This window comes from Salmo salar, chromosome 13 (assembly GCF_965601325.2).
Source record: "Salmo salar chromosome 13, fSalSal1, whole genome shotgun sequence".
NCBI classification, from domain to species: Eukaryota; Metazoa; Chordata; class Actinopteri; order Salmoniformes; family Salmonidae; genus Salmo; species Salmo salar.
Window position 1 is genome coordinate 31,025,223 of NC_138303.1, and position 19,349 is coordinate 31,044,571.

Consider the following 19,349-nt stretch of genomic DNA (forward strand, 5'->3'; position numbering starts at 1 on the left):
GGCCCTCTGTACAGGGGAGGGGGTACAGGATCTGTTGGCCCTCTGTACAGGGGAGGGGGTACAGGATCTGTTGGCCCTCTGTACAGGGGAGGGGGTACAGGATCTGTTGGCCCTCTGTACAGGGGAGGGAGTACAGGATCTGTTGGCCCTCTGTACAGGGGAGGGGGTACAGGATCTGTTGGCCCTCTGTACAGGGGAGGGGGTACAGGATCTGTTGGCCCTCTGTACAGGGGAGGGGGTACAGGATCTGTTGGCCCTCTGTACAGGGGAGGGAGTACAGGATCTGTTGGCCCTCTGTACAGGGGAGGGGGTACAGGATCTGTTGGCCCTCTGTACAGGGGAGGGGGTACAGGATCTGTTGGCCCTCTGTACAGGGGAGGGGGTACAGGATCTGTTGGCCCTCTGTACAGGGGAGGGGGTACAGGATCTGTTGGCCCTCTGTACAGGGGAGGGGGTACAGGATCTGTTGGCCCTCTGTACAGGGGAGGGAGTACAGGATCTGTTGGCCCTCTGTACAGGGGAGGGGGTACAGGATCTGTTGGCCCTCTGTACAGGGGAGGGGGTACAGGATCTGTTGGCCCTCTGTACAGGGGAGGGAGTACAGGATCTGTTGGCCCTCTGTACAGGGGAGGGAGTACAGGATCTGTTGGCCCTCTGTACAGGGGAGGGGGTACAGGATCTGTTGGCCCTCTGTACAGGGGAGGGGGTACAGGATCTGTTGGCCCTCTGTACAGGGGAGGGGGTACAGGATCTGTTGGCCCTCTGTACAGGGGAGGGGGTACAGGATCTGTTGGCCCTCTGTACAGGGGAGGGGTTACAGGATCTGTTGGCCCTCTGTACAGGGGAGGGGGTACAGGATCTGGACACTGGTGGCGCCCATGTCTCAGGAGGTCTGAGCTCGCCATGTAACACTAGAGCCACACGGAATGGAGGGGTGGATGGGTGATGAAGGGAGGAAGGAAGAAGATAAATCTGGTGAAGTAGATGGAGAAGAGAAGGAAAGAGAGTTTGAGATGAGAGGCATTGGAGAGAGTAAGGGATAGAAAGAGTGGTGAGAATGAGAAATGGAGACAGACATGGGTGTGGGTATTAGGGAAGGGGAGGGGTGTCACTGTGAGGGAGAGAGAGGTGACAGGGGGTGGTGGTCTATCCTGGGTTATTGTGTGCGTAGGTAACAGTGAAACGGATTCCTCTTCTGAGAAGCAGGATAGGGCACTGGTGTTACCGGGGTATAAATAGCCTGCCATGGTTGCTGTGTTTACCTCAGCAAACGCACAGGGAAGCCCCCTGAAGAACGCAAGGGCCCAGATCCAACAACCTGCTCCAATTGCCTGTTATGCAGAGCGGGGCCTGTCATCTTGTTCCAGACGGACTCTCTCAAGGCAGAGTGCAGAAGCTACTGCCACCTCAGTCGAGTTATCCTGCAATGAGTACGTTTACATGCACACTAATAATTCAAGATTAAACTGATTATGGCACTAGGCCAAGTATGTAAACACCTTACTCTGCTTACAGTTATCTTAATCGGTGTAAGGTCAAAATCGAACTATTAGGACATGTAAATAGCTTCATCGACGTTGCAGCTGTGTATTTGATCTACATGTGCCAGCACCGGTAGCGCGAGTGAAGTGAGTTTGGAAAAACTGACAAACTGTATCTTAGAAATAGTTTTCGCATACAAACTTTATATATCTGAACTCAAAATCCAAAAGGTTTCGCAAAATGAACATGGCCACTGTGGTAGAACGTTTATTTTGATTGCCGATATTCTGCATTTATCAAAAGTCCCATAGGTAGCCTGATTTCAGATGTGTCCATGTACACAGGATTTTTAGGGAAATCGTTCTTCTTGCATGTAAACAATTTTTAAAAAACTATTATATTAATTTGACTATCCACAATAATCATATTATTGTGTGCATGTAACTTTACTGACTGTGTCTGAAATCAGTTTAATAACATTTTACTCCAGTGGGCTAAATCAGGGCCACACAGACTGTTTATTGGTAGTCTTAAACAAATCTACTTTGAAACAAAGTATATACACCACACACATACATTTTGGGCTTAAAAAAAGTTACCTGTAGCATGTTAGATATGAGTTGAAATGTATTCTGAGTTTTCATCCCAATATTACACTTTATATACATCACAGAAGACTGAAATATAAAACAGTTTGAAATAGAAACACCAGATTTTTGGTGGGTTTTTTGAAATAATGGTTATTTATTCTGAAAAATATTAATAACATTCCACCCGTTACATTTTAGTCATTTAGCAGACACTCTTATCCAGAGCGACTTACAGTAGTGAGTGCATACATTTCATACATTTTCTTCTCATACTGGTCCCCCGTGGGAATCGAACCCACAACCCTGGCGTTGCAAACACCATGCTCTACCAACTGAGCCACACGGGACCATGAGGCCACTAGAGGGCAATTTGGTCATATTCTGAAACCCAGTATTACAGGCAGGGAAGAAAAAACACACACTGAAAATAATAGAATGGATGCATCATACGGTATGTTCCATCCAAATGTTAACGTGCAAATATCCATTTGGAAAACTACCTTTTGTCTGGCAATATTGTCCCCTATCTCCTTAAACCTTCACGGCATTCTTCTTCTACACAACTCGTCTGGTCTACTCTTTGTCCCCCCATTCGGCCTCTGTTGAAACAGCAGCCGTAGAGCATACTTAATGTCTCTTCATTCTAGGGTGGTTGATGGTTTTTCCATCGATCTCTGACACAGACCAGGCACTACCAGGAACTGAAGAACTTCCCAGAGTAGTCAACTACCTCCGGAATGACTATGACGCTTCTTGTGGGAAATACTTTCATTGGGAAAGAATAACAGCCACTGTGTCAATTAGAGGAAAACACACCGAGATCTGGGAAGAGGATTTAAATAACTTGGTGGGAAGGGAATGTCCAGTGCTTGGTGTCATAGTTTAAACTTAACATAACCCTGGACCCAAACATTGAATAAGAGGAATATTTATTTAAAGAATGAATATATTTTGTGTGACGATCCATTGATCAGCCATTCCAGGTGTAGAAATGCTGATGCTATCCATTTTCACTTGTGCTCAACTCAACACTGCATCTTAATATCCAATGATAGAATTTCAGAAAGAATATCTTCAAATTATTGCACTTCAGAAAGAGTCATATCCATCATATGATATCACTTCAGAAAGAGTCATATCCATCATATGATATCACTTCAGAAAGAGTCATATCCATCATATGATATCACTTCAGAAAGAGTCATATCCATCATATGATATCACTTCAGAAAGAGTCATATCCATCATATGATATCACTTCAGAAAGAGTCATATCCATCATATGATATCACTTCAGAAAGAGTCATATCCATCATATGATATCACTTCAGAAAGAGTCATATCCATCATATGATATCACTTCAGAAAGAGTCATATCCATCATATGATATCACTTCAGAAAGAGTCATATCCATCATATGATATCACTTCAGAAAGAGTCATATCCATCATATGATATCACTTCAGAAAGAGTCATATCCATCATATGATATCACTTCAGAAAGAGTCATATCCATCATATGATATCACTTCAGAAAGAGCAACATACTTTCCGCTTCCCTTTGCATTTGCAGCTGAGGACCCTTGTGCAGTGTATTGAGTTAGAGACACATTGTATTGAGTTAATGCAGTCACCATTCCTAGATTAAAAAGCCTGCAAATGGGCCAAATAGTCATATTAGGTAATGCTCTATTTGGAAATAGAATGTTCATTGGAACATTGATGGATAGAATACCAGCAAATAATCAAGGTCCAGCGGCTGAGAACCAAGCATTGCCTGATTACATTTCTTTCCCTTGAGAAGTTTTGTGGAATTCAGCCCAAAAGAGATACTTGACCGGCCAAGCCTTGTAAAAAGTCAGCCCCTTAAAGGACCCTTGTGTCAATAGCAGTCTCTGTCCCAACGAGCTGGCCACCTGCCAGGACTTGGCTTTCAGACACTAATTCAGTCCAAAGTGCTTCTAATGATTGAAAACTAAGGGACCGCTGTCAGGGGGGCCAGTGGTACGCTGTTGAGTCTTGCTCATTTAGTTGAGCCAGTCATTAGCTATAGGGCACACACCAGAAATCAGATAAAGAAAGTGAACATTTCCTCAAGGAGCCCCCATATGACTGGAAAGCATTGGAAGTAGTGTGGAAATAGCACCTGCAGTGGTATTGCCTAGTACCCAGACTAATACCAGGTTTAGCATGAGACCCCTATGGATGGTCCAAAACATTATCTATGAGACCTCTTGTCACTCACTCACTCACTCACTCACTCACTCACTCACTCACTCACTCACTCACTCACTCACTCACTCACTCACTCACTCACTCACTCACTCACTCACTCACTCACTCACTCACTCACTCACTCACTCACTCACTCACTCACTCACCCATCCCGGTGGATTGAGTTATTTGGGAGGTCCAAAAAAGTGATCTTGATTTAAATTCTACAGTAAGAAGTCAGACCAATCTGCTAGTGAGAGATACTACTTCTACACTTGGCAAAGTCCACATACTCTTTAAGTTGTTTCCATAGAAGTGAGAACACTGATAATCTTCTGTCACACTTTATTCTAGGCAAGAAAGTTAACAATAGCACTAGCAATTTAGGCATTCATTGGATATAGAGCCTACCAAACTACTGCAAAGTTAGATTTTTAGATTGTTTTCTACAAAATTGTCGGTCAATCGACCTAGATTCAGATAATAGGCGACATAATATGGTTACCTAATGGCTGTAAAATAAAAACATTTGTCATTATTTCTGTAAGTGCAAATAGATGACTAGGATTGGCACCAGAGGCCTGGTTATATTAACTTTATTTGTGAGCAGTCCTGATTCCTATAGCACCCGTTAGTTAGTGTTTGCAAGTGGAAAATGTGACCACTTTTTGTGCCTCACTAATAAATCCTATAACAAGACTATCTGGCAGCTCTTTTGGCCCTGGCACATTGGCACACATACAGACACACACACACACACACACACACACACACACACACACACACACACACACACACACACACACACACACACACACACACACACACACTCACAGCCATGGCCAACTGGCAAACAAAGCTAGATTCCACTGTGGTAAAGAAGGAACTCCTCCCAAACCTTGCTCTGTCTCCATCCAGTGCTGCTCTAACATACTGTAGATTGGGGCTAAGGCAGGATTGTTATTGTCAGGATGAGCCCAGAGGTGATATGAAGTGTATTATTGTTTTTTTTATCGCTTTGGATGCCATTTTCACAAGTATGTGGTGAATTTTCAAAACTCTTAGTATACAACTCAGAACTGGTAAGACTTGTAACGCAGCAAGTCTCATATTCAGAACTTTTTCTTGTGCATTAATTTTGCTTGAAGACATCTTTCACCGCACAACCATTGATCCAAAATATAAATATACTTTGAAATACCATGACAACATTGATTTTAATCACCAAAACACATAATGATATCTTCTCAATTTAGTTATTTTAATAACCAGTTAATCCAATGGCTAAAAATGCAAGATACATGTTCCAAAATTGCCCTTTGAATGTAATATGCTCAAGAGAGCCAGTTTCATCGTAGCGCTTGATGGTTTTTGCGACTGCACTTGAAGAAACTTTCAAAGTTCTTGAAATTTTCCGGATTGACTGACCTTCATGTCTTAAAGTAATGATGGACTGTGGTTTCTCTGTGCTTATTTGAGGTGTCCTTGCCATAATATGGACTGGGTCTTTTACCAAATAGGTCTATCTTCTGTATACCACCACTACCTTGTCACAACACAACTGATTGGCTCAAATGCATTAAGACGGAAATAAATTCCACAAATTAACTTTCAACAAGGCACACCTGTTAATCCAGGTGACAACCTTATGAAGCTGGTTGAGAGAATGCCAATAGTGTGCAAAGCTGTTGTCAAGGCAAAGGGTGACTACTTTGAAGAATCTAAAATATTTAGATTTGTTGAACACTTTTTGTTTACTACATGATTCCATATGTGTTATTTCATAGTTTTAATGTCTTCACTATTATTCTACAATGCAGAAAATAGTGAAAATAAAGAAAAACCCTTGAATGAGTAGTTGTGTCCAAACTTTTCACTGGTACTGTAGGTCCTGACTGATGTCATTGCATGCGTCATCCATGGCCAGAAGGACGGTGGTACAGATGATGGATCTTAATTTGAGCCAGGTTCACATATCAGGAAAATAATCCTGCAGAAACAGGAAATGTGAATTGTTACAGTATGTGGATTATAATTAATGGATATTTTTTGCAGGGGTTGAAGAATTTTTTCTTTAGGGCAAATCAGGTTTAAATGTTAAAGTCGAAATTACAAACTTAAGAAGCCTTTTTAAACCTTAAATACACTACAAGTTTGCATTTCCTGCAGTGCAGGAAAATTCCTGCAACAACAGGATGATCAAATTAAGATACGGCATATGTACACTCATGGGGAAGGCAATCATATATCTTCCACCTGTATTGTAATCATATATTGTATTGTACTTATGTATTGTAGGGGTCATGTACGTGGCTCAGTTCGTAAGAGCATGGCACTAGCAACACCAGTTGTGGGTTTGATTCCCACTGGGATCACATCTGAAAATATGTGGACTAACTGTTGTCACTTTGGATAAAAGCGTCCGCTACAGAAATTGCCTGGCCAATACAGTACTGTATTGGCCTATGCAATTTTAGTAAAGCAGTGTTACATATTTACTGTATAGGGGATGCATTTGTTACATACAGTATATCTCTGATATTGTCAATATCAGGTTTGTTCAAATTTACTGTGAAGTAAAATCATAATAATCATCATCATAATAGTACATTAGAGTATATATCCTATTTTATATGTTTACACTTTACGGACCTACATTTTCATTATGTAGTTCTCCAAATCTGTAGTAGACAAACGTGTTTAAAATCTCTACTGTGGGTTTACCAAACTGTTAAGTGATTATCAATCAAGAGCAGTCACTTTAAGTAATAGTAAAATGTATTTTAACAAATGAGAAGAGAATCATATCAAAAGTAATGTGAGCATTGTATTGTTAAAGGCAATTAATTGCTTTATATGAATATGTATTTCTAGACACTGATTAAGTTTGGTGAAAAAGTGACTGTGTGATATTGTGTGTTCATCAATTAACAATGTACTTTGAGTTTTGAAACAACTGCCTTTTTGATGATCTTTTTTTAACTTACGAAGAGTTGTAAAAAGGTACCACATACTTGTGAAAATTGGAAATTGGAATTGGACATTTATTTATTTCACCTTTATTTAACCAGGTAGGCTAGTTGAGAACAAGTTCTCATTTGCAACTGCGACCTGGCCAAGATAAAGCGTAGCAATTCGACACATACAACAACACAGAGTTACACATGGAATAAACAAAACATACAGTTAATAATACAGTAGAACAAAATAAAACAAAAAGTCTATATACAGTGAGTGCAAATGAAGTAAGTTAAGGCAATAAATAGGCCATGGTGGCGAAGTAATTACAATATAGCAATTAAACACTGGAATGGTAGATGTGCAGAAGATGAATGTGCAAGCAGAGATACTGGGGTGCAAAGGAGCAAGATAAATGAATAAATACAATATGGGGATGAGGTAGGTAGATAGATGGGCTGTTTACAGATGGGCTATGTACAGGTGCAGTGATCTGTGAGCTGCTCTGACAGCTGGTGCTTAAAGCTAGTAAGGGAGATATGAGTCTCCAGCTTCAGAGATTTTTGCAGTTCGTTCCAGTCATTGGCAGCAGAGAACTGGAAGGAAAGACGACCAAAGGAGGAATTGGCTTTGGGGGTGACCAGAGAGATATACCTGCTGGAGCACATGCTACGAGTGGGTGCTGCTATGGTGACCAGTGAGCTGAGATAACGCAGGGCTTTACCTAGCAGAGACTTGTAGATAACCTGTAGCCAGTGGGTTTGGCGACGAGTATGAAGCGAGGGCCAACCAACGAGAGCGTACAGGTCGCAATGGTGGGTAGTGTATGGTGCTTTGGTGACAAAACGGATGGCACTGTGATAGACTGCATCCAGTTTGTTGAGTAGAGTGTTGGAGGCTATTTTATAGATGACATCACCGAAGTCGAGGATCGGTAGGATGGTCAGTTTTACGAGGGTGTGTTTGGCAGCATGAGTGAAGGATGCTTTGTTGCGATATAGGAAGCCGATTCTAGATTTAATTTTGGATTGAAGATGCTTAATGTGAGTCTGGAAGGAGAGTTTACAGTCTAACCAGACACCCAGGTATTTGTAGTAGTCCACGTATTCTAAGTCAGAGCCGTCCAGAGTAGTGATGCTGGACGGACGAGCAGGTGCGGGCAGTGATCGATTGAATAGCATGCATTTAGTTTTACCTGCGTTTAAGAGCAGTTGGAGCCCACGGAAGGAGAGTTGTATGGCATTGAAGCTCGTCTGGAGGTTAGTTAACACAGTGACCAAAGAAGGGCCAGAAGTATACAGAATGGTGTCGTCTGTGTAGAGGTGGATCAGAGAATCACCAGCAGCAAGAGCGACATCATTGATGTATACAGAGAAAAGAGTAGGCCAGAGAATTGAACCCTGTGTCACCCCCATAGAGACTGCCAGAGGTCCGGACAACAGGCCCTCCGATTTGACACACTGAACTCTATCAGAGAAGTAGTTGGTAAACCAGGCAAGGCAATTGAGAAACCAAGGCTGTCGAGTCTGCCAATAAGAATGTGGTGATTGACAGTTGAATGCCTGTTAACCGTACTGTTTGATGACTGACTTGCCCACACGACCTCTAACATAATTACCACACTGATGTTACCCTGGGTCTCGACCCCGCCCTGTGCAACTGGGTCCTGGACTTCCTGACGGGCCGCCCCTAAGTGGTGAGGGTAGGTAACAACATCTCCACCCCGCTGATCCTCAACACTGGGGCCCCACAAGGGTGCGTTCTCAGCCCTCCCCTGTACTCCCTGTTCACCCACGACTGCGTGGCCATGCACGCCTCCAACTCAATCATCAAGTTAGCAGACGACACTACAGTGGTAGGCTTGATTACCAACAACGTCGAGACGGCCTACAGGGAGGAGGTGAGGGCCCTTCAGGGAGTGTGGTGTCAGGAAAATAACCTCACACTCAATGTCAACAAAACAAAAGAGATGATTGTGGACTTCAGGAAACAGCAGAGGGAGCAGCCCCCTATCTACATTGACGGGACAGTAGTGGAGAGGGTGGAAAGTTTTAAGTTCCTCGGTGTACACATCACTGACAAACTGAAATGGTCCACCTACACAGACAGCGTGGTGAAGAAGTTGCAGCAGTGCCTCTTCAACCTCAGGAGGCTGAAGAAATTTGGCTTGTCACCAAAAACACTCACAAACTTTCACAGATGCACAATCGAGAGCATCCTGTCGGGCTGTATCACTGCCTGGTACGGCAACTTCTCCACCCACAACCGCAGGGCTCTCCAGAGAGTGGTGTGGTCTGCACAACGCATCACCGGGTGCAAACTACCTGCCCTCCAGGACACCTACAGCACCCGATGTCACAGGAAGGCCAAAAGATCATCAAGGACAACAACCACCTGAGCCACTGCCTGTTCACCCTGCTATCATCCAGAAGGCGAGGTCAGTACAGGTACATCAAAGCTGGGACCGAGAGACTGAAAAACAGCTTCTATCTCAAGGCCATCAGACTGTTAAACAGCCATCACTAACATTGAGTGGCTGCTGCCAACATACTGACTCAACTCTAGCCACTTTAATAATGGAAAAATGTATGTAATAAATGTATCACTAGCCACTTTAAACAATGCCACTTTATATAATGTTTACATGCCCTACATTACCCATCTCATATGTATATACTGTACTCTATACCATCTACTGCATCTTGCCTGTGCCGTTCAGCCATCACTCATTCATATATTTTTATGTACATATTATTATTCATTCCTTTACACTTGTAAAGGTAGTTGTTGTGAAATTGTTAGGTTAGATTACTTGTTAGATATTACTGCATGGTCGGAACTAGAAGCACAAGCATTTCTCTACACTCGCATTAACATCTGCTAACCATGTGTATGTGACCAATACAATTTGATTTGATTTGGACTGTGATTTTAAATAGCTCCATTACAACATTGGGAAGTAGGAACACTGGGGACACATACATTCTGTGGTGTTGATTCAGTTCAAGGCCTGAAATACGACTACTATACCCCAAACACCTAGTGATTCTAATCAAGTCTACAGTACACTCTTTTCACCATTCTGATGATGTCATCTGCTATGCTTTACTTCAGTAACACTCCTGGTTTGACTGGGTTTTACACACATTGTTTTGGCAGTGCTTGTTTTTATATGTGTGTGAATAAGAGAGAGGGGAAAAGACTCAGTAGGGCCTAAAAATCTGATTCAGCAGTAGGTTGAGCAACTCATCATGGTTAACCTCAGATGTATCATATTTGTTACATCCTACAGTAGGCCTACAGATGCAGGATCTTAATTTGATCACCCCCATGATAACTTTCCTGCATGCAGGACATTTCAAACTTGTTGTGTATTTGAGGTTTAAAAAGGCATATGAAGTTAGTAATTTCCTGTTGCTGCAGGATTATTTTCCTGCTGTAGCAAACTGGCTCAAATTTAGATCCTACATCTGTGTACCGTTATTATTATTCTCACATAATGTAAAGCTGTTGGTTAAAATATTAAGTTATTTGTTCCATTATTCATTTTAGTAATTGTTTCATTTTTGCACTACACTCCAGCATGACCTCTTGTGTCTCTAAAGCGCAGACGGGTTTCTGTTTTGAAGTCACAACAACTACTGATATTTTGCTTGTTACAGTACTAGGTAGCTCTGCTAACAGGGGATGGCATTCAGTATATTTTTATTTAAATGTATTTATTCTTGATTTATTCAGGGTAGTCTATTGAGGCCAGGGTCTCATTCTCAAGGGCACCCTGATCACAGTAATACAACAATCAAATACAATGTGAAACAAAACAGTAATCAATACAATGTAAAATCGAAGAAAAATACAGCACAAAATGTAAGGAAAACTGCTACATTCCACAGTTAATGGGTCTTCAATCAACACTTTAAATTGCCCAAGCGGCACCAGAACATAGAAAATGTACTGACTTTTGTACATTTTTCCAACAGTGAGGTACATTAAAACTAAAAGAGGATTTACCTAATTCGGTGAAGACCTGAGGTACCTCAAGAGTTAACCAAACCTTTGAACGGGTTTGGTAACTCATGTTTTTATACTTCAACAACGAAGTTAGTCGGAAGCTTGTGTAGTAGAGTTTTGTAAACAAAAAGGGAACAGTGAAGTAGTCTACGGGACTTTAATGAGGACCAGCCAACCTTTTGATACAGAATGCTGTGATGAGTATTACGACTCTGCTAGTATGAGAGTCAGTGTGGTTGCTCCGCCGTGGCAGAGAGGACCAACAGGCTTCAGCACCACTCAACACAATGGCCTCTGCCTGTGAAGCTGCCCACGACACATACTTCACACTTTATTGTTGGTTTGCCATGGGAAGAAGATCATTTGACCGCTAACAGATGGAGGTCGGGAGGTGGAAAGGTTAAAGGTCTCTACAAGAAGTGTGATCCAGAATGATCCGGTTTGGAAAGATGGGCTACTGTAGTTCATACGGCATCAATGTGGCTGAGACAGATGTTATTGTGTGTGTAGCTAAATGCTAGTGTTCCTAGCTCCAACAGTGCAGTAATATCTAACAATACACAGCAATACACACAAATGCCCTTAGGACCCTGAAACAAAGTGGCCAAGTCCATCAGTGCTATCTTCCAAGAGAGAGACAACGTTGGATTCTCATTTTAATGATGGAGATTAATTATTAGATTGTGAGATTGTCGCTGCTTTACAAATGGAACATTGCGAAGTGAAATCATTTCTAAGCGACTGCTCCCCTCTATCCTCTTACCACAAACCAGCGGAAACTATGTCTCAGACTATATAGCGCTCAGTGAATTTCATTTAAGTCGTCAACTCTGCATGACCTTTGCATGATTCTACTCTTAGGTGATGCAGTTGTATAGTAGTGTAGGCATACCCAGCATATTGTAACTAAGTACATCTCAACATGCCTGTTTTGAGACTAGCCTTCCCTTCCCCACAGTATAGAAACAGCCTCAGAATGTCCATTAGTCCTGACCTTGATGGCCAGCAGGTGTGTCCTTTTTCAAACAGTCAGCCCTCTGTCCCACCCTTGCCCAAAGATAGTGGATTTTCGGGATAAACCCAGTTGGAATGGGATGAGAGGAGCCCTGAGAATAGAAGCCCGCTGCCCTGCCCGTCCTCCCTACGCACACCGAGCGGCCGGAATCCCAGGCGCTCCGCGGAGCGGTGACGGCCCGAATTCTACGGATTGTTTGCAGATCAGTCACACAGCTGCGAGAGAGACAGACAGACGGCCACACTTCACCACCTAGTTAGAGGGCCAGACAACGGCACCAAACACATTCACATGCCCCTCTCTGCTGCCCTCTCTCTTCTCTGATGTCCACACTCACATAGATCACACACACACACACACACAAAGAGTATGCATATACTCTCTCACAAGTGTATGGTCATTCATGAAGATATATCTGCCATAAAGATATGCATCTCTTCTACAAAAGATGCATCGTCACATACCTACGTAAATGTGGACCTAACAGGTCTGTGGTTAACTAATATCCATATCTTTTGAAAGGGTTACATTATATTTAAAGGTGTTTTAGTACAACTAGGATGTTTCTTTCTTAACTCGAAGTAAACATTTTTGTTTTCCAAACACAAATGAATCCCTTTTTTGTGGAACCTGGTGTGAGCTAAATGAAGGTTCTGCTTCCATGTAGGTTTACAGTGAACACCTTTTAGATAAAAAGGTAAAAAAAGATTCTCTCCATTGAGCATCGTCCAAAGCCTGTTCCCAGAACCTTGGCCAGCGTACGACCGTGACCTTACACCACAACGGCACAAGCTATTTTCATGTATTTAAAGTTTCGGACGGAGCCCAGACAGGTTATCAGTTGGAAGGGCAGTAATACCTGGTGAGATCAAAGTGTGTCTGGTATGAGGCTAACGTGAGTCATTTATAGATACTCCCCTCAAGCCTCCATCGCCAAACTAACACCCACTCTCGTATAGTTGGAGGGTGGCGTTGTCTTCACGCCCTCATAACCAGAATTGATGTCAAAAGTCATAGAGCTGCTCTCACCTGCACCCCCCTCCTGCAGGTCACATGAATATGAGGATTGAAATTGTCCGTCCAATAGAGAAGTGCCATTATTCTGTGTTATGTTAGACGGTTGACCATAAAACACATTACTTTGGATTGTGGCGTGGTATCTATCCCCATTGTGGCGTGGTATCTATCCCCATTGTGGCGTGGTATCTATCCCCATTGTGGCGTGGTATCTATCCCCGTTGTGGCGTGGTATCTATCCCCGTTGTGGCGTGGTATCTATCCCCATTGCGGCGTGGTATCTATCCCCATTGCGGCGTGGTATCTATCCCCATTGCGGCGTGGTATCTATCCCCATTGCGGCGTGGTATCTATCCCCATTGTGGCGTGGTATCTATCCCCATTGTGGCGTGGTATCTATCTCCATTGTGGCGTGGTATCTATCCCCATTGTGGCGTGGTATCTATCCCCATTGTGGCGTGGTATCTATCCCCATTGTGGCGTGGTATCTATCCCCATTGTGGCGTGGTATCTATCCCCATTGTGGCGTGGTATCTATCCCCATTGTGGCGTGGTATCTATCCCCATTGTGGCGTGGTATCTATCCCCATTGTGGCGTGGTATCTATCCCCATTGTGGCGTGGTATCTATCCCCATTGTGGCGGGCCAGTAAATCTGAGCTAGAACCCAAACTAATAGACACAATAAGAGACTTGATAGACACACAAAGAGACACGCACATAGAACAAACGCAGGCGCGCACACACACACACACACACACACACACACACACACAGCTGAACCCATCTTCAGTGCCTTCTCTCACCTCACACTTATAAAGAGGGAGGTGTTTGGCTCCCTCTGCTGTTTAATGTGTCACAGTGCATTAACATTGTCTGTCCTTGATGCTTCTCAAGCCAAGTCCAAGGTATTTCCTGTCCCCAAATGTATTCTGATCAAAATGAATGATGTCTGTCTGTCCGCCCATCTGTCTGTCTGTCTCTGTCTATCTGTCTGTCTGAATGTTTGTCTGTCTCTGTCTGTCTGTCTGCATGTCTGTCGGTCTATGTCTCTGTCTGTCTGTCTGTCTGTCTGTCTGTCTGTCTGTCTGTCTGTCTGTCTGTCTGTCTGTCTGTCTGTCTGTCTGTCTGTCTGTCTGTCTGTCTGTCTGTCTGTCTGTGTATCTGTCTGTGTATCTGTCTGTTTGCCTCTCTGTGTGTGTGCTGGTCCAGAGCTGATGGAGACGCGGACGGCACGGCCCTTCTCCTTCTCCTTCAACACCAGTGACTACCGCATCCTGCACATGGACCAGGACCAGGGCCGTCTCTACCTGGGCAGCCGGGAGTACCTGGTGGCCCTGGACATGCACAACATCAACAAGGAGCCCCTCATAGTAAGCGCAAACACTATAATGACTCCTATGATAAATATTCCATAGAGATACATATTAATCCTGATGAGATTTTCCTGACCAAGATGGCTGTCAGGATCCATTCTACTGTTTTATTTAATTATGTTTCCATTTGTAGGCATATGAGTGCAAATAATAGTAACACTTTATGTCCACAGGTATAACACTTTATTATCTACTATAAGCATGTATGAGCCTTTGTGATATGGTATTATAAGGCTTAGAATATGTTATGTCTCTATGTAGAGGCACCAGATCTGAACGGTTGCATTTTGTACTCTTCTTCCTTCAGATTCACTGGCCGGCCACTACCCAGAGGAAAGGAGAGTGTAGAATGACTGGAAAGGGTGGGCAGGTGAGTGCCCTTTACCTCTTGACCATTAGCTTTGATGTATGAAAAGTGCTACACAAATAATGTTGTTGTTGTTGTTGTTGTATTTATGTAAAGTATGTACAGTGTATTGTAACTCTGTTCCCTCTGTACTAATCAGGGGGAGTGTGCAAACTTTGTGCGTCTGATCGAACCCTGGAATCGCACACACCTATACACCTGTGGCACAGGGGCCTATAAGCCTATCTGCACCTTCATCAACAGAGGATGGAGAGCAGAGGTACGGACACACACATGCACACAGACACACTCACACACAAACATACCTACCTCCATGTATTGTCCTCTCTGTGCAGGAGTACCTGTTTAGGCTGGTCCCTGGCTACGGGGACTCAGGGAAAGGGAAATGCTCCTATGACCCTCGACAGGAGAACGCTGCGGCCCTTATCAGTGAGACCTCTTCTTATCTGTTCATCATTACAGTTCCCACCACAGTCCTCCCTTATGGTACGTATAGCCATTATCATTATCCATTGTGCTGTTTCCTTCCCTGTGTATACAGATGGGAATCTGTATGCAGGGGTCCACGTTGACTTCATGGGCACGGACCCGGCCATCTTTAGAACCCTGGGGGACAGACCGGCTGTCAGGACGGAGCAATATGACTCCCGCTGGCTGAATGGTGAGTTGGCCCCTCTGACTCACAGGTGATACACTGAGCAACCCATGACTACTTTTCCCTCAGAAAAAGTCAGCCACACCAGCTGTCTGCGCCTAGGTACATCGCTTATATTTCTCTCTCTCGCTCTCTCACTCTCTTTCTCTCTCGCTCGCTCGCTCTCTCTCTCTCGCTCGCTCTTTCACTCTCTCTCTCGCTCGCTTTCTCACTCTCTCTCTCTCGCTCTCTCGCCCTCTCTCTCTCTCGCTCTCTCTCTCGCTCTCTCTCTCTCTCTCTCACTCTCTTGCTTACCCTCCTTTCTCAAATGGACTAATCTCCCTCACTTCATCTCCAGAGCCAGTGTTTGTTAAGATCCAGCAGATTCCTGACAGCTCCGAGAGGAATGATGATAAACTCTACTTCTTCTTCCGGGAGAAGAGTCTGGACGGTGCCGGGGGGGCCAGCCCCAGTGTCCTGGCCAGGGTGGGCCGAGTATGCCTGGTGAGATACCCCCGTATATCCCCCCTGACCGCACAAACACACACACACACACACACAAACACACACACACACACACACACACGTTTTGAAAATATACTGAGTATACCAAACATTAGGAACACCTTCCTGATATTGAGTTAAACCCCCTCCCCCCCCTCCCCCCTTTGCCCTCAGAACAGCCTCAATTCGTCAGGGCATAGACTATACAAGGTGTCGAAAGCATTCCACAGGGATGCTGGTCCATGTTGACTCTACTGCTTCCCACAGTTGTGTCAAGTCGGCTGGATGACCTTTGGGTGGTGGACTCATTCTTGAAACGCACGTGAAAAGCATGAAAAACCCAGCAGTGTTGAAGTTCTTGACACAAACCGGTGCGCCTGGCACCAACTACCATACCCTGTTATTTTGTCTTGCCAATTCACCCTCTGAATGGCACACATACACAATCCATGTCTCAATTGTCTCAAGGCTTAAAAATCCTTCTTTATCCGTTCTCCTCCCCTTCATCTACACTGTAAGGGATCAATAAGGGATCATTACTTTCACCTGGATTCACCTGGACAGTCTGTCATGGAAAGAGCAGGTGTTCTTAATGTTTTGTACACTCAGTGTAAGTCTTCAAATTAAAGTTATGGTAATATCTTCGTTTCAAAGGATCTTCTCCCATTCTGTGCCCACTGAACACACAACCATTGGACCCTAGAATGCCAAATGGTGGTGGTGATGATATTGAGTGATCTTGCAAATGTAAATGTGTAAATGATTCCAAACTTTGTTTCACCTCCCCAGAATGATGATGGGGGTCAGAGGTCACTGGTCAACAAGTGGACGACCTTCCTGAAAGCTCGGCTGGTGTGCTCAGTGATAGGGCGCGATGGTGTGGAGACCTATTTCGACGAGCTGAGTGAGACTGATTTTCATTGCTACTGCATTGACAGCAGGCTGCAATTCAATCAATTGCAGATAAAGAAAAAGCACAATGCTGCTTTACTCTGAATGTTTACAGCCTTTAGCCTGGTTTTGACATTTGTTTATAGAAAAGGCACTGTTTTTCTTGTTACTATTTTCTACATTGTAGAATAATAGTGAAGACATTAAAACTATGAAATGACACATATGGAATCATGTAGTAACCAAAATATATTTTATATTTGAAATCTAAAATATATTTTGATTTGTTTAACACTTCTTTGGTTACTACATGATTCCATATGTGTTTTTTCATAGTTTTGATGTCTTTCTATTATTCTACAATGTAGAAAACAGTTTAAAAAAATGAAAAACCTTGAATGAGTAGGTGTGTCCAAACTTTTGACTGGTACTGTATGTCAACATGCTTCCTTTCAGAGGATGTCTTCATTCAGCCAACACAAGACCTTCGCAATCCTGTTGTGTACGCCGTCTTTTCCACTGCGGGGTAATATATCACTTGAATCATTCCAAAATGTTGCCCACAACCATACATTCTATGTCCTTTGTTAGTGCTGAACTGAAAGCAAAGCCTGCCCACCCAGTAGTTCTCCGCGTCTGAAGTTTTAGAACCTTGGGTAGTTTATTTTGACGACTCTCTTCCACCACCATTCCACCTCTTTCCTTAGTTCTGTGTTTAAGGGCTCAGCCGTGTGTGTCTACTCTATGTCCGACATCCGCAATGTCTTCAATGGCCCTTTCTCACACAAGCACGGACACAACTACCAGTGGACCCCCTACACTGGAAAGATCCCCTACCCTCGCCCTGGAACAGTACGTACACTCAGTCCCAAATACTTCCAGGAAATACTGTATATCTTTCCATTGGAATGTAGCAACATCATAATGAGATAACAGATTAGAATCTCTAAAATGAATGGTAGATGATTTGACTACTTGACAGTAGCCTAATAATCAAACAAATTATGGATAGTGTTTTTTGAGTACTGTATGTCCTCTATAGCGTCAAAGTGGTTAAATCTAGATCAACAAATAATCTATAGAAAGAATATGCCAAACTGTCAGCGTCTTTGTGTGGTCAAAATCAAATAATTCCCATGATGCAACATACAGCAAGATGTGCTACATGACAGTCGTATTCATTTGTGCACATCGTTGTGTAATGGAAAACGAAAAGATGCAGTTCTGATAGACAAGTCCTGATATTCCTTCCCTGTTTCAGACTGTTTTCTTCCATTTAGTGCCTACTGAACATGATCTAGTTCAACCAGAGCTCTCTGTCTTCTTCATCTACAGTGTCCAGGAGGAACGTTCACCCCAGGCCTCCGCTCCACCAAGGAGTTTTCGGATGAGGCGGTGAACTTTGTGAGGGCGCACCCCCTCATGTACCACTCTGTCTACCCCATACACAAGCGGCCTCTGGTGGTGCGAACAGGGGTGGACTACCGCTTCACCTCCATCGTGGTGGACCTGGTGGATGCTGTGGACGGGAGGTATGAGGTGCTCTTCCTGGGCACTGGTGAGTCACGCTCTAAGCCAGGTTGTTCCTCCTTTTTACTGAGGGGGAAAATCAGGGGCCCTATGTATCAAGCATCTCAGAGTAGGAGTGTTGATTTAGGATCAGTTTGCATCTCATATTATTGCCTTTTAGATCACAATGAATAACATTATATGGACGGGGGGGGGGATCTGATTCTAGATCAGCATTTATACTCTGAGACGCTTGATACATACGGCCCCAGATTGGGTCAAATCCTAAATTGAGATGTGTGTGTGTGTACAGCTGGAACTGGGTAATTCATGCCTTGATAATAGAAATCATAATTTGATTAATATCAAATCATCTTCACGTACCTCAAGTTAGGAGTTAGCTCTCAGTTAATCATTTCCTTTGAGCTCAGTATCTTCTTCTAGGTTATTTAGGCTATCTGTGGTACTATGTACACTATGAACCGCTCTCTCCTCTTTTTTGTAGATCGTGGGACAGTCCAAAAGGTGATAGTACTTCCTAAAGACACTAGCACAACGGAAGAGCTCACGTTAGAGGAGGTGGAGGTGTTCAGGGTAATGACAATAATTGTACTATTTCATGTGAATCACTGTCTAGTTTGATTGAATATGTGAAGGGAGATGGGACAATCCAAAAGCTTAATTCTGTAATATTATCTTTTCCTGACCCCTTATGTGCTCTTCCTTTTTGCAGACTCAAGCTCCTATTAAGACTATGAAGCTATCATCAAAAAGGGTAGGC

At 43.5% G+C, this 19,349-nt stretch overlaps 1 protein-coding gene across 1 annotated transcript in view; it reads left to right on the top strand.

Moving 5' to 3' along the window:
- Positions 1-19,349, top strand: part of LOC106566829 (semaphorin-3F) — a 42,585-nt gene that overhangs the window by 16,967 nt on the left and 6,269 nt on the right. The window contains exons 3-14 of the mRNA XM_082959960.1: positions 14,500-14,660; positions 14,971-15,033; positions 15,170-15,289; positions 15,366-15,459; positions 15,572-15,691; positions 16,023-16,168; positions 16,958-17,072; positions 17,516-17,585; positions 17,767-17,911; positions 18,395-18,617; positions 19,074-19,162; positions 19,302-19,343. Of these exons, the coding sequence (XP_082816086.1) occupies positions 14,500-14,660; positions 14,971-15,033; positions 15,170-15,289; positions 15,366-15,459; positions 15,572-15,691; positions 16,023-16,168; positions 16,958-17,072; positions 17,516-17,585; positions 17,767-17,911; positions 18,395-18,617; positions 19,074-19,162; positions 19,302-19,343 (1,388 nt within the window). The remainder of the gene's footprint in view (positions 1-14,499; positions 14,661-14,970; positions 15,034-15,169; positions 15,290-15,365; positions 15,460-15,571; positions 15,692-16,022; positions 16,169-16,957; positions 17,073-17,515; positions 17,586-17,766; positions 17,912-18,394; positions 18,618-19,073; positions 19,163-19,301; positions 19,344-19,349) is intronic.